At 43.2% G+C, this 15,362-nt stretch overlaps 1 protein-coding gene across 13 annotated transcripts in view; it reads left to right on the forward strand.

Moving 5' to 3' along the window:
- The window catches only part of Nrf1 (nuclear respiratory factor 1), a 105,801-nt gene that overhangs the window by 50,967 nt on the left and 39,472 nt on the right, over positions 1-15,362 (forward strand). For all 13 annotated transcript variants that reach the window (XM_039107511.2, XM_006236200.5, XM_006236198.5 and 10 more), the window contains 2 exons: positions 1,705-1,831; positions 6,236-6,376. In XM_039107511.2, the coding sequence (XP_038963439.1) occupies positions 1,705-1,831; positions 6,236-6,376 (268 nt within the window). The remainder of the gene's footprint in view (positions 1-1,704; positions 1,832-6,235; positions 6,377-15,362) is intronic.

Here is a 15,362-nt window from a genome sequence, read left to right on the forward strand (position 1 = left end):
TTGTAGGCCACATAATTGTATAGTGTACTAGGAATCAAACCCATATCCTCTGAACAAGCAGTACTATTAACCAGTAAGCCATCTGTCTGGCCTCTGTTACAATTGTTCGTATGATTAGTTATCATTCTTCTCTTACTATTCTTAGCTTATAAATTAAACTATCATTAGTATGTATGTATGTATAGGAAGAAAGCATAATATACAGAGGGTTGATTCTACCTCAGCTTACAGATATCCAGTGGGGGGATTAGTGCAGACCTCACCAGTAAGTGGGGCTACTGCAGTAACTCATTTCATCCTCATTTGCAAAATACTATGGATGTGTGTACTAGTTTCTTTTCTGTGATAAAATACTCTGACCAAAAGCAATTTGGGGGAAGAAAGGGTTTAAGTCATTACCCTTCAGGTCAAGGTTATCAGTGAGGGAAGTCAGAGCCAGAGCTTGGCAGAAACCATGGAGGAATGCTGCTTGCTTGCTTGCTTCTAGGCTTTATGAGTTTTGTTTTGTAATCTTAGTATTTGCACTTTTAATTTTTATTATTTTTTGCTATGTGGGAACTCACCAAATAGCCCAAGTTGGCCTTGAATTTACAAAGATTGCCTGTGTCTGTTCCCCAAGTGCTGGAATTAAAGGTGTATACCGAAATCCCACTTGTCCAAAGAATGGCACTGTCTACTATGGCCTGAGTCCTCCTGTATCAATTAGCAGTCAAGACGTGCTCACAGGCCAGTCTAATCTAGCAGTTGCTCATGATACTGCCTTCTCAGGTGACTTCAGGCTGTGTCAAGTTGACGGTTAAAGCTAAGTAGAACAGTGTGTATACATCACAATAAAATATAAAGCCATAGCTAGGCATGGTGGTGTTCACCTGCAAACCTAGCACGTGGAGGACCGAGGCAGAGGACAGGAATTTATGGCCAGCCTGGGCTACATGAGGTCCTCCAAAAAAAATCTAACTAACTAAATCTGAAGCCACAGTACTTTCCCCTATGTGTTTGCTGTGTGAGCGTTGGGGTCTTGGGTACAAATGACATGGTACACGTCTGGGACCAGAGAGTGACTTCTGGTGGCTCTTATCTGGACTATACTTAGGTTCTCAGGCTTAGCAGTAAGCTCCTTTACCACCGAGCCATCATGCTGACCCACAGCATTCAAAAGCATTTGGCTAAAATATATTTATGTGAAATGAGTAAAGGGTCATGTCAGTAAAAGAGGTTAGTCACCTGGGCCACCTCTGTGAATTATAGAGACATAAAATAAGTCTGAAAGTGACATCTGGGTAGTCATCCTTGATGTGGATAGAAATAATTGGTGTTGAAACTTGGCTGAATGTGGGATTCATCTTTGATCACAGCATTTGGGAGACTGAGGCAGGTGGTTCTCTTACATGTTCAAGGCCTACCTGGTCGATATATCGAGTTCTAGGACAACCAGCTATATAGAGGACCTCACCTCTGGGGGAGAAAGTTGTAACTTACTATATTAAAAGCCATTGTGCCTGCATCCTGAGGCATACCCAATACATGCATGTGGGATTAAGAGCATATGTACATGCTTTCCCTGACAGACTTCCGCACTTCTCTCTCCCTCCGTTCTCCTATTTTGGAACACTTCTCATCACAGTTGTCTCCACTCGGTAAGCTTGCTCTGACTCCATCACGGTATTCTCTGACACCATAACCTTTTGTTTTCATTCTGTTCAGGAAACTCAGAGCCACATTAGATGAATATACGACACGAGTGGGACAGCAAGCCATTGTTCTCTGCATCTCACCCTCCAAACCCAACCCTGTCTTTAAGGTGTTTGGCGCAGCACCTTTGGAGAATGTGGTAAGTCAGATCTGAGCTGCTCCCAGACGCCCTCTGCTTTGTGTAGACTTCGGCATTTCTTCTTCTTTCCAGGTCAGTGCTCAGGTATGGAAGGAGGCGCTTGGCTTATGCAGATTGAAACAGATAGGATCAGGATCAGCCCCATGCAGTGGTCAGAAAGACACCTTATTAGTGGTCTTCAGTCGAGAGCAGCAGATGGCAGGCCTTTGTTGAACCTAGCTTGATGCTTGACTTGGTGGCCAAAGCTGTTTCATGCTTTGGGTATAATATAATGATAATTTTTTTAAAGGATCATTACTGTTTCTACTTAAGCAATGTATTAATATTTTATTTAAGAAACCAGTGCCGGGCTGAGGATGTAGCCCAGTTGGTAGAGCCCTTGCCTAGTGTACATGAAGTTGGGTTCCATCCTAAGCACCTTCCCAATTGTAGTACATGCCTGTAATCCCAGCAGTCAGGAGGCAGAGGCAGGAAGATCGGGTATTCAAGGTTAGCTGGCTACAGAGCGAGTTCAAGGTCATCCTGAGCTAAATTAGATACCTTTTAAAAAAAGAACCAATGTGAAATTTTGCTTTATATCTGAAGCAAAACACTAGATGACTCCAGGATGTTAATTTTATAAGGCAAATTGGAAGCATTTTATTAACCAAGTATTTGGATATTTAAAAATCTCTTTTGCCGGGGTTGGGGATTTAGCTCAGTGGTAGAGCGCTTGCCTAAGAAGCACAAGGCCCTGGGTTCGGTCCCCAGCTCCGAAAAAAAGAACCAAAAAAAAAAAATCTCTTTTGCCTTTTTGTTGAAGTTGGCTTAGCGGGCATGGTTACATGTGTCTTTATTCCCAGCACTCAGCAGGAGAAGCAAGTGGGGTCAAGGCCAGCCCGGTCTACATAGTTTTATATTTGTTTGTTTATGTATGTGTTTATGTCTTGTGAGTTTGTGCCTCATGTGTATGTGTGCTCCTAGAGACCAGGAAAGGGCATGAAGTGCCCTGCACTAGAGTTACAGTTGTAAGTTACCTTGCGGCTGGGTGCTGAGACTTGAACACAGATCATTTGGAAGAACAGCCATCGGTATTAACTGGACCGTCGCTTCGTGTCCCTAATTTTAAAAAAAAAAAAAAAAAAAAAAGAATCCACCAGTTTTTCCTCAGTGTCTTCTGTGTTGAATAAGGCCAGCAATACCTTCTTCACTGGGGACAGACAGACATTAAAGCTGACTGTCCCCCCATGACAACTGCTCAGGGAAGTGGTGTAAAGAGCATTGAGCTGGGGCAGAGTGGAGCTCAGTCACTGGCTGCTGTACTCTTAGGGCAGCGTGGGGCTCTGTGCAAACCATAGGCTTTCTGGAGCTTTATAGGAATAACCTGAAATATTTTCTTGATAACAAAGTGAAAACCTCCCAGAATTTTTTCCAGGGCTTCTGAAGGTAAAGCTCTTCAGTCAGAGCCAGAAATCTATAGCGTTTGCTAGGGCCTAGTGAACACAGCCCTGGGGCAGAGGGGGCTCTGGGGTTAGCACCAGCTACCTGGAAGTCAGGGGCTACCTGTATTTCATTTCCTCTCCCCGATAGATCAGGCAACTGTCCTTCATTTCTTATATGGGTTTTTAAAAATAGCTTCACTTATACAAAACGTTTAATCATAGTAACTGTGGGGCTGGAAGATTGCTCAGTGGGTAAAGCACTCACCATGCGAGCCTGAGGGCCTGAGTTTGAATCCCCAGCCCTCAGTTATACGCTCCAGGTGACACTCTTTGGTCTCCATGGAGTATGGGTAAGTTTTTAAAAAGATCTTTGATGGAAACTTTCAAAGACTCAAATTTAGAAAGCTTCAGAACTTCAGAAGAATCAGTATCTTGTCCAAGACCTTTATCTTTTTCTTTTCCTTTAACCTGACTAAAGGCCAATTTTTTTTTTTTTTTTTTTTTTTTTTTTTGGTTCTTTTTTTCGGAGCTGGGGACCGAACCCAGGGCCTTGCGCTTCCTAGGTAAGCGCTCTACCACTGAGCTAAATCCCCAGCCCCACTAAAGGCCAATTTTAAATTTTTCAGTAGTAAATCTGTTTCTAGAATTCAAATGATTTCTGTAAATGTACTAAGCCTAACCGTCTATCCTTGATGTTCATAAGAACATTTGGTAATGCACCTACCTCTCTATGTCTGAACACATGAAGTAGTTCATGACACATGTTAAAAAGAAAGGGAGAAAAAGAGCAGGCAGATCTCTGTGAGTTTGAGGCTATCCTGGTCTACAGTCAGAACTACACAAAGAAACCTTGTCTTGTAAAACTGAGAGAAAGGAAGGAAGGAAAGGTTTATTTAGTCTCTGCTCACAGTTTCATGTATTGGTGTGCACACTGTATTCTGGGGATAGCAATTTAAGTGACATGACTATTTGACACTAAGAATTTAAGGCAGGAAAACAAGACTGGAACACTTGAGAAGGTTTTTCAGGGGTTGAGGATTTAGCTCAGTGGTAGAGTGCTTGCCTAGCAAGCGCAAGGCCCTGGGTTCAGTCCCCAGCTCCGAAAAAAAAAAAGAAGGAAAAAAAGAAAAAAAAAAAGAGAAGGTTTTTCAGAGCATATGTGGAAATTGAGTTGGACTTCGAAAAATAAACACTATTTGGGTAAGAAGCAGAAAAGAATTTGCTAGAAGCAAAAACCAGTGAGGAGGCTGGCCACCAGTTTTAGAAGCACTATGATTGAGATTTGCGGGTGGGGTGTGGGGAGTGCACTGTGTGGGAATTGAGAGGCTAGCTAGCATTGAAACACCAGCTTGCTGATTCTGAGAGATCTGCGTTACTACGCAAGCTTAGATAGGGTTCTGTGTTCACCTGAAATTATTTTGTTGCAGATTGCTATAAAACATAACTCTATCAGCATTCTTTTAATCAGTAGTTTAAGGAATTTATAGCATTGTTAAATTTAGCAAAATACCAGAATATGACTTTTCCTGATCCATAAAAGTGACTTACTTGCTGCTGGCTAATATGATAGTAATAGCCCAGGGTTTTCCCGTCTCTCAATGCCAGTGTCATCTCATGATCAAAAGTGTTTTTATACCATTTTTATTTCTCCTGTGAGCCTATATGAGTTTAGCCTGATACAGTAATTTCAAAGAATCCAGATTTAGAAGAGTCGGGCTTTGTTCGATCCCCCTATTTCTTTTGTGGATTAGAAGCATAAAAACCCAGAAAATAGAAGCCTGTACAATGCCTTAATAGTGCCAGATGCTTATGTCATAATATGCTGGCGATGATATTTGAAACTTTTTTGAATTAGTCGTTATATCGAATTTAGTGTTTGGACTATTTTTCTTTCTTCCCCTTGGTCCTCCTATCTGGAAGATTCTATGGCTTTGGAACTGGACTGGTTACTACTGTTGAGGTCAGTGAGGCACGATATATGTGATTTTTCTCTTTGGAACCTCACAATGACAATGAGACCCCATTAAGGCAGTAAGTTCACTGAGCAGAAAACATGGTTGGAACTTCTTGCCAAAATTTTGTGCCTCCTACCCTCAAGAGAATGCCTTAAAGCCTGAAAACAAGTTAATTTCCTATCCCTTCTAGTTATATTTCCATAATTCCTAGCTTTATTATCCCTAAAGATGTCCTCATCCCTCCTGCATTCTAAGTGAGTAGACCCATTTTGGTGGTGTCTCCTCTGCCCATAGTGGAAGAACGCACATGCACACCGTGCTGCGGCTCGGGAGGTTCTGCTGTCTAGGATGGGCTTCACCACAACGGTGAAGGATACAGTCCGATTCAGAATGGGACTGACACACAGAGGGGGTACCATGGCTTTGAAGTTCACCACGCTCTCCAACCATTACTTGAAGCCAGTGCAGCTCCCTAGCCTCGGGCCTTGCTAGTAATGGTGCTTTTTGCACTCATTCATTTCAGTCCACTTGAGCACTTGGATCTTCTGTATGGTCCCTGGCTTTCTCAAAATAATAATAGTGATAGACAGCAGTTTCAAGTACATTAGCGTTTAGAGGCAAGCCCTCAGCTCTGGAAATGACTTTAACTTAACTGTCAGTTAGATGTGACTGGGGACACAACTAGCCTGGGAAATGCAGAGTAATGAATGCTATTTACATTATATCTGGAGCAGGTGAGAGATGTCTGTGGCTTGAGAAAACATGGCCTTTAACTGAGAAGCAGTGGACTTTCCCCACTGGCTCCTTCCTACCACTGTTGCCTAAAATTTCATCATCTTTTCATTTGATCCCGTTCAGTGTGGTGTCTTTGGGGCCAACGGGTATTTTCACCTTCTACTTGGAGGAGTGTTTTTTCTTGGAGCTCTGCAGCAGTGAAGAGAGCAGCCCCACCCACTTTCCTGTTGCTTGGCACCGGCCCTCCCTGGCTATTGAGCATCTTGTTTACTTCTGCCCTTAATTCCCTGCAGGTGCGCAAGTACAAGAGCATGATCCTGGAAGACCTGGAGTCTGCGCTGGCAGAGCACGCCCCTGCGCCACAGGAGGTTAATTCAGAACTGCCCCCTCTCACCATCGATGGGATTCCAGTCTCTGTGGACAAGATGACCCAGGTACCAGGCAGGAGATGAGGAGGAGGTGCAAAGATATGAGATGCAGATGTGGGCAGGCCTCTCCTCTTTTCTAGCTTTGTCTTTGGTGATGTGACCAGAGCTTGAGACACAGACTGAAGTGTGTGGCAGCCTTGGGTAAGACCAAGTCCCAGGAGGAGCATCCTGACTCAGCACACACAAGCTCCCTCCTCTCTGTTACCCATGTGCTCCTTTAACCCTGGTTTCTGTGCTAGTGAAGGAAACTTTCTGCCTGGGGTTAGTTTGACTGGACACTGTTGAGAGTTTGAGGACTCACAGTCAAGGGAGACAAGTTTAGCAGGCTAGGCGGCTCCTCTGTTCCTCCCCATTCCCACCCCCACGGTTTTGAGTTTGGATTGCTCTATGTAGCTTGGGTGGCCCAGAATTTGCTGTGTAGGCCAGGCTGGCCTCAAACTCAGAGCAGTTGAGGCTAAGGCAGGACTTAGCCTCCAAGTGCTAGGACTAAAGCTGGCTTATTTACTAAGTTTTGGTTTGTTCTGTTTCTCTAGGTAGAATTTTAGAGCAATGACTTTATTTTTTATTGCTGCTCAATTGAGCTGTTCAACACCTAAACTCGCGTGCCCTGTAAGCAACAGTGCCTGTTCAGTAAATAGTCTAAGAATATTGGAACAAAGCCAAATTCAATAGAGTAGGGGCCTTCAATGGGTCTGAACCAGAGACTGAAGAGAAACAGCTTTGCACTTTCTAAGTTTAAAGCCAGAGCTGAATTCGGTGTCACATGGGCTGTGATCCCAGCACCTGAGCATAGGTGCAGGAGAAAGAGCTCAGGGCTAGCCTGGAATACATAGTGAGACCCTGCCTTTTAAAACGAAAAGCTCTAAACCTGAACCGTGATCTCTTGGATTTTGGAGCGTGGAATGTTCTGTGAACATGAAGAGTCATCTCTCGGTCCTTGCTCAGAAGGAAAGGCACACCCTGTCTGTCCTCTCACGGTGGCTGTGCTGCTCTGTTGCTGCTGCCGTTTTGCGTGGCTAATTTTAAGAATGTCCTCCACCTCATAGTCGTAAAGTGCATGAAGAGCTAGCTGAACCTCTGGTGTGGGATACTAGTGTGAACCCTCCTCTGTGATGGGTTTTCTCCCTCACTGCCATGTTTGCTGTGTTAGCTGAAACGGCCCAAGGTTTTGATGATGACAGACATGACTAAATGCTGGTTTTCATGAAGAGCAGCCACAGAAAACAGAGCGGTCACTGTGTGGAAAGCAGAGATGGGAACCTCGGTGTGCTCCATTCCATGCCGCATGCTTGGTAAACAGCACAGCACAGTGCAGATCCAAGGAAAGCTGACCCTCATCCCCAACTAGACAGCCTTCGTTGTAAGCCTGGGTGACTGCCATGCAATCCCTCCTTCCCTTCTGACTGCAGGGGAGGATGGAAAACAAAACAGAACAAATAGTTTTAAAGTGCTCTATGACATGGTTAAAGGCACTTGCCACCAAGCCTGACAACCTGAATCCAGTCTCCAGAGTTCACATGGTAGAAGGAGAGAACTGGCCCCCAAAAGTTGTCCTCTGACCTCCCTGTGTGCTCTGTGGTAATGCCCCCCATAATAAATAAACAGACATTTAAAAATTACAATGTGAAAAGGAGTAAGTAGGGTGCTAAAAGACCCGAGTGGACATTTCTAAGTGTTGAGACAATGTTCAGATACTGGTATTTTCTTCCTCGGCCTCTTACTCTGCTTTCCTCAGACATTTTTATCTTAAGCTGAGCCAAATTCCTCTATATGTTCAATTATCTTAAAGCTTTTCACTTTTAATAGTTGCAAAAAGAGTGTTTAATTTCACACTAAGCCTGGATAGACAAAAGGCATGGGAAAAAGCACTCCCCGCCACTGTCCATGAGAATATAAGCGGGCACACTTCCTAGGAGGCTGCTTGGGAGTACAGAGCGACGTGTAAAGTGTGCATGTCCAGTGTGGACAGATGGCTCAGATGTTTAGCCTGAATTTGCTTCTCAGCAACTGTGTTTTCGGCAGCTTAGGACTACCTAGATCTCCAGCTCCAGAACCTGACAGCCTCTGCGTACCGTCATACGGATGTGTACACATAATGAAAAATAAGCAGTATAAATAATCTTTAAAAGGTGTGTGGGTTGCTCTTTAGAGAAGCAGCGATAGTGTTTACTGTTGTGACAGCATTACTTACAACAGGAAAAGTTCGGGAATATAGAATTTAATAGTGGTTTAATTATAACAGGAATGCCAATTACTTACATGGGAGGAGGCATACCATGGCTCAAAGATGACCGGGCTAATTACTATTCAGCAACCTATAGGATACTTAAAAGACTGTTCTCTATTACAGTAAAATAGTACCTGGAAGACAGAAACTGCTTGTAATGTTGCATATCTTGTATACCTAATTTTAGAAGATTATTGCTTTACTATTTTCCATTTTTTTCAAAGGCTAGATTTTTTTAATTCTGAGAACACAAAGTGCTGAATGATCTCATTTTCCAAAATGTATACACAAAACATGTCTAAGTATGTACATTAAAGTTTGTAAGAATGTACATCGAAATGTTAAGTGATTAGTTATGCATGGTGATAGGGTGGTCTTCATTTTTTTGTAAAGAAGCATGGATTAATAATTTTGTGGGTTTTCTTTTTAATGGGTATTTTTATAATCACAGAAATCAAAGAATTTTCAGTTTTTACATTTAACTTGAATTTTTAGAGTACAAGTTTGATAATGTTTCTGCTTTGACCAAATTTTATTTTTCTTCTTTATTTTGGGAAGAAAATGTTGTGAATTCTTTACCACTTTGGATCTCTATCAAGTGTTGGGAGGCACACTATTACATTCTTCACAGAGGTGCCCATTTGTCGTCTCATACACACACACACACACACACACACACACACACGAGACAGAGAGAGAGAGAGAGACAGTAAGCACGGTTCAGATATGACTGAAGCCGTAAAAAGCCAAGTGATCAAGTCCGTGGACTATACTATAGATAATGCTCTGTTAACCAGACGTCTCTGTTAACTATCATAACCATACTTTATGAGTGGAGGGACTCATGTTTATATGGAGCTAACGTACAGGAGTCTGTGTACAGACCTGAAATATGTTCTGAATCATCCAAGGAGACTCATTTCATGCTGGCTTCATGTTAGCTTTATTGACCCTCTGTAAATTAGATAGTTTACTTGTTTTTATAAGAATGCTAAAATCTAGTTTCTAGTCCAAGCACTACTGTATATCAACTTTATTTAGGCCTCGCTTTTTTTCTTAAAGATTTGTTTGTTTGTTTTATGTATCTGAGCATGCTGCTGCTCACTCAGCAGAAGAGGGCATCAGATCTCATTACAGGTGGTTGTGGGCCACCATGTGGTTGCTGGGAATTGAACTCAGGACCTCTGTAAGAGCAGCCAGTGCTCTAACCACTGAGCCATCCCTCCAGCCCTCTAAGCCTCAGTTTTATGAGCCTTCCTGCCTCATAAAGTTGGAGGAAGTAAAAGTTAGGTATTGTGAAAGAAAGTGCTTTGAAAATAAACCATCTCGGGGCTGGGGATTTAGCTCAGTGGTAGAGCGCTTGCCTAGCAAGCACAAGGCCCTGGGTTCGGTCCCCAGCTCCGAAAAAAAAAAGAAAAAAGAAAATAAACCATCTCACAATTTTATTATTACTGCTAGCATTTATTTCTTCTCAAAGACTTTGTTTCGAGAGAGGGTCTCCATGGCTTACCTGGAATTTGCTATGTATATCAGGCTGGCCTCAAACTGACAGAAATTCACCTTCTCTGTGCTGGAATTAAAGGCATGTTCCACCACACTCAGATGCAATTGACTTTATTTTTCTTTGTTGAGGGGCAGAGAGAAAGAGAATATATGTGTGTGTGTGGGGTGTGTGTGTGTGTGTGTATATATATATATATGCAGATGCTTATAGAAACCAGAAAACACTTTTACCCTGCAGTTCTCTGCAAGAGCAGTAAGTATTCTGAACTGCTAAGTCAAGCAGTTTCCCTTTCTTTTCCATTTAAACATTGGAAATTGGCTCATGCAAGTAGAACTGAGCAGTTGAACATCATCCAGAACTGACTGCCCTGGATTCAGGACGCACAGCTGGGCCAGGACTTTGCTGTTGTTGTCCTTTGGGTTTTTCTCATCTTTTTTGCTTTATTTTGAAGGTATAGTTCTTGCCCAAGTGTGATGGTGAACTTCGGTAACCTCGGGGCTTAGGAGGTGAAGGCAGAAGTTCAAGCTCAAGGCCAGCCTCAGCTGTAAAGCAAGTTTGAGGACAGCCTGGCAGTATGAGAGACCTTGTCATGAACACACACACACACACACACACACACACACACACACACACACAGAGGAGAGGAGAAGGAAGAATTCTCTTTTTAAAGAACTCTTACATAAAAATTTGAGAAGGTTAAAATAAGGTTTAGCAGAGTGACCATTTTTCAGGGTGGATTGGGTTCAATGTAGCCAAAAGTAGACTTGAACTTTTTTCCCCCTTGAATCTGAGTTTCACTAAGTGACCAGGCTGGCCTTAAGCTCTCAAACCTGCTCTGCCTCCCAGGTGTTAGAATTAATACTCAGAAGGTCATGAACCTTTGAGCTCAAGAAATTCTCCTGCCTCAGCCTCCCAGGTAGTAGATACTATAGGTGTGTGCTACTGTACATGACGTGTTTTTCAGAAAATAGGCAGGTCTTGTTAGCAAGGTGGTCTAGGTATAACAGATCAGGCTCTAGAGAGTGGCTCCATCTGTGCTTCTCAGGTGCTCACTATGATCAGTAGATGTGGAGTTGGAGGGTGTCCAGCTCAGTGATGCCAGCCCCAGCTGCTGGTTCTCAGGGGCACCTGGAGCCAGAAATACATTGTTTCCTGAGTATTTTCCACAAACTGTAAACAGTCTTCTTGGAGGAGAAGCCTCACAGCCCTTAACCCAGCATTTGGGAGGTAGGAGTGGGGCTGGTGGCTCTCTGAATTTGAGCACAGCCTGGTCTCCATAGTGACTTTCTAGCCAACTAAAGCTATTTGGTGGGTCAGGGAGAGGAGTTCGCTCTCATTGTCACAGTTCTGTGGGGTAGAACTCCCATATTCTGGAGAAGTTATACATTTTGGGGAGAGCTGTATTTGAAAGGATATGGTACCCTTATTATGGAAGGCATTCCAGAATCGTCCCTGAAAAGCCTGCCCGGGATCACTCTTTCCGGTGGCTCTTCTCCCTGCCCCCTTGAACTTTCTGTCCTCCTTTGTGCTCTCATTGGGGCCATCTTTGTCCCTGGAGCAATGATGCAACTGGGCAGTAATTCGCAGGTTCCAGGAAAGCCTTCTGAAGTTGTTCACACAGCAGGCGCTCCATCGGGAAGGGTTAATCACACACAGTATTGATCATTCTCCTTAGAAAACAGTTCGTCTGCTGTTAGAGTTTGTCAAGGGTTTTATTTTGTTTTGATAAAACATGGGTGTGGTCATTTCTATGCTAACTGTAGTGCACATTTGCCAAGTGAAATAAAGGGAATAAGGTAGTCTCTAATAGGGAAAGCCATAGTGGTAACAAGGAGAGAAAAGGTTACCAGGGAGGGGGAGAGTCCAAATGGGTGTTAAGATTTCAACGGTTTCTGTTTGGGATAATAAGATTCTGGAACTCGCAGGGGTATCAAACAACAAGTGAGTACAGTAAGTGTCCCCCAATTGTGTCTGTGTTAAGGTAGTAGATTTTATGTTGTATATAAAGCAGTTTAAGGAGAGAAAGGAGGAGCTGGATTAAAATGTAAGTCTGGTGGTCTTCACTAATTCACCTGGGGAATTTAAAACCTAGGTATATGGGTCATACTTGAGGCCAGCTAAGTCTGAAATTTTGTGGCTGGAATAGACTCAAATAGCTGTAGTGTTAACCCCTCAGATTGTGTCTTACCCCCACTGTTTTTTGTTTTTTGTTTTTTTAAGTCCCAAGCCACGCCTCCATGCAAAGCAGGCTTCCTTATTTATAGGTGGAATGTCTTGTAACTCAGGCAAGCTGGGATTGAACTCATGATCCTCCTGCCTCTGACTCCCAAGTGCTAGGATTTCAGATGTATGCTACCACACCCAGCAGGCTTTTCTTACTATCCGAAGTTATGAATGTATGCCCCGACATGCCCTGATTTACAAAATACCAGTTACAGGGGATGGGGATATAGCTCAGTGGTAGAGGGCTTGCCTAGCATGCACCAGACCCTAGGTTTCAGCTGAAGTACCACCAAAAGGGATAGACAGACATCTTCCTCTATGCCCTCCACCTGGCTGGGGAGATGCTCTGGTGTGTAAAGAGCTTGTCACACAAGTATGAGAACCTATGTTCAAATAGCCAGAACCTGTATGTGTGTGTGTGTGTGTGTGTGTGTGTGTGTGTGTCACACACACATCTTTTTTAAAAAATCAGGCAGATTAGGATTTAAAAAAAAAAAACCATATATGGTGTGGGGACCACAAGTCAGCTCAACAGGTGGGAACACTTGCCTGCGCCCCACACAGCTGAAGTCCAATACCTCAGACCCATGCCATAGCACACACAGCAGACAGAAGATAAATCAATCATAATTTTTAAAATATGTGATATAAGCTGGATGTGGTGCCACATGCCTTTAATCCTAGGAGGCAGGTGGATCTCTGAGTTCGAGACCATCCTGGTCTGCAGAGTGAGTTCCAGGACAGCACCCTCAATAAAACAATCCAAACCATGTGATATGTTCTTAAATAGGACAGACTGTATTTTAAGCAGAGAAGCATAAAGTATATTCAAGAATGCTAAGGAAAGGAATGATGACCAAGGACATTATACATTTAGGACAAAATAAAACCAAGGAAATATTTGCAACTTATATGATAAAGAATAAATATGCAGAACAAATTTATGCTTCTTTCAAGTTAAGAAAAAAATAAAAAGTAGGCAAAGCATTATAAATAACTGACTGAAAGAATAACCAGCAAATATATATAAAAAAATCAACTCGCTAATAATAAAAATTAAACTAGGGAACTCTTTCCTCCATATCAGATAAACTCAAACCAGAAAGCTCAGTAATTGGTTATCAAGAAAGAAAGAAATGAAGAGCATGTCGGAAGTTTGACTGAAGAGGTGGCTCAGCGTAAGAGCAGTGGGGCCTGTAGGGGACCTGGGATCAATTCTTAACCCATGGCAATTTACATCTTCTGTAACTCCAATTCCAGGGAATCCAATTCCGCCTTCTGACTTCTGTGTACACTAGGCGTGCATGCATGTAGTACAGACGTGCTTACTGGAGAAACACCTACACACATAAGTCAAGTGTGTGTGTCACCTGGAGTGGGAGAGGGCAAGGTAGTACCTGTCAGTGTTGAGTGTGAGTTCCGTTAACCAGCAGTTTCACTTTCCACAGTTTCTTCCTAAGGTGTGCACACTGTTGACACGTGCCTGCTTTTAGCCCGTTACTCAGGAGGCAGAGGCAAGCAGGTCTCTGAGTTTGAGGAGGAAAAGCAGTGGGGTCTAGGGGAGGCAGCATCAAACTCCCTAGAGAACTTAAATGCCTCTCAAGAAGAATGGTTCACAGGCTGGAGAGATGGCTCAGCGGTTAAGAGCACTGACTGCTCTCCCAGAGGTCCTGAGTTCAGTTCCCAGCAACCACATGGTGGCTCACAACCATCTGTAATGGGATCTGATGCCCTCTTCTGGTGTGTCTGAAGACAGCTATAGTGTATTCACATACATGAAATAAATAAAATTTAGGAAAAAAAAAAAAAGAAGAAGAATGGTTCACTACCTGAGGAACAGGTATTGGCAACTGCCAGAGAAGAAGACACCGTGAGCACAGTCATGTGTCGGGAGGGAGATGTTGAGTTGGAAGAAGCACATCACACAGCATGCACCAACCTGTACTGTTGATTTCTTAGTAACAGCCCCGCCTTTCTAGTGTATGCTAATGAAATGGGTAGAATTTGGCCTACAGGGGAAGGTGTTCATCACTCTAATCAGGACACTGATCTGGTAGGCAAGCTAGGCTGTTACTTTAGTGTGTGGTTCACCACAAGCCCACAGAGACTGACCCACCTGAGAGTAAGAAAAGCAGAGCGTGGCTTGTCTGAAGAAGTTGTGAATAGGTGAATCACCTGCCAGTCCTTGACCTCACTCATTCTGAAGTCACTGTTTCACATTGGCTCTTCCCGTGTTTTCTATGGCAGTGAGCTTTGAGTAGCGAGGGAATAAGATTGAGAAAACCAGTGCTCAAGATAGGCCTGTGTTTGTGTGGCAATTGTAGGCAACTGAATTTCGCACAAGGATTAGCTGCTTTCATCATCTCTGAACCAAGGTGGTAGTGCAAATATTCCAGAGAATGAGTAAAGAAATCACTGGGCTCTAGTTCTCCGGTGCCCTTGGAGTGCACACTTGGATATAACTGGTGTGTCAACCTGCAAGTTCCACATGTGTCTCAGAGGGAGAAGGCTGTGTGGATCTGAATCCAAATCTACACTCTTTTTCAGAGAGATCGGAGTCAGAGACAGGAGGCATGGATTATACACACAGACATAAAAATAATCTCCAGTTTACCTTCTCTGCCACATCATGACTTTCTTGTAGACTATAGAAATCTTAACCTTCCTGCACGGTTTAATATCTGCTCCTTTCTTTATGTGTTACACAGTTGTCCTCAATGTCCATAGAGGACCCACCCCAGATACCCAAATCCACACATGCTCTCATAGTGTCTAATGAGATCTACCTGAACCTCTCTATAGACTTTAATCACCTCTGCATTACCTATCTACCGCAATGTATATGATCCAGTGTAAGTGCCATGTAAGTAACTGTTGGCTGTATTACCTAAGAAATGACTATAGAAAAGACCAGTTAGTACATACTTAGTACAAGTAATGCTTTCTTTTTACCCTGAGTATTTGCCTCACAGTTAATTGAATCTGAAAATACCTAATTCACAGATGTGATTTGTATTATCTGACCAGTAGAGGTGGAA

This window comes from Rattus norvegicus, chromosome 4 (genome assembly GCF_036323735.1).
Source record: "Rattus norvegicus strain BN/NHsdMcwi chromosome 4, GRCr8, whole genome shotgun sequence".
Classification (NCBI taxonomy): Eukaryota; Metazoa; Chordata; class Mammalia; order Rodentia; family Muridae; genus Rattus; species Rattus norvegicus.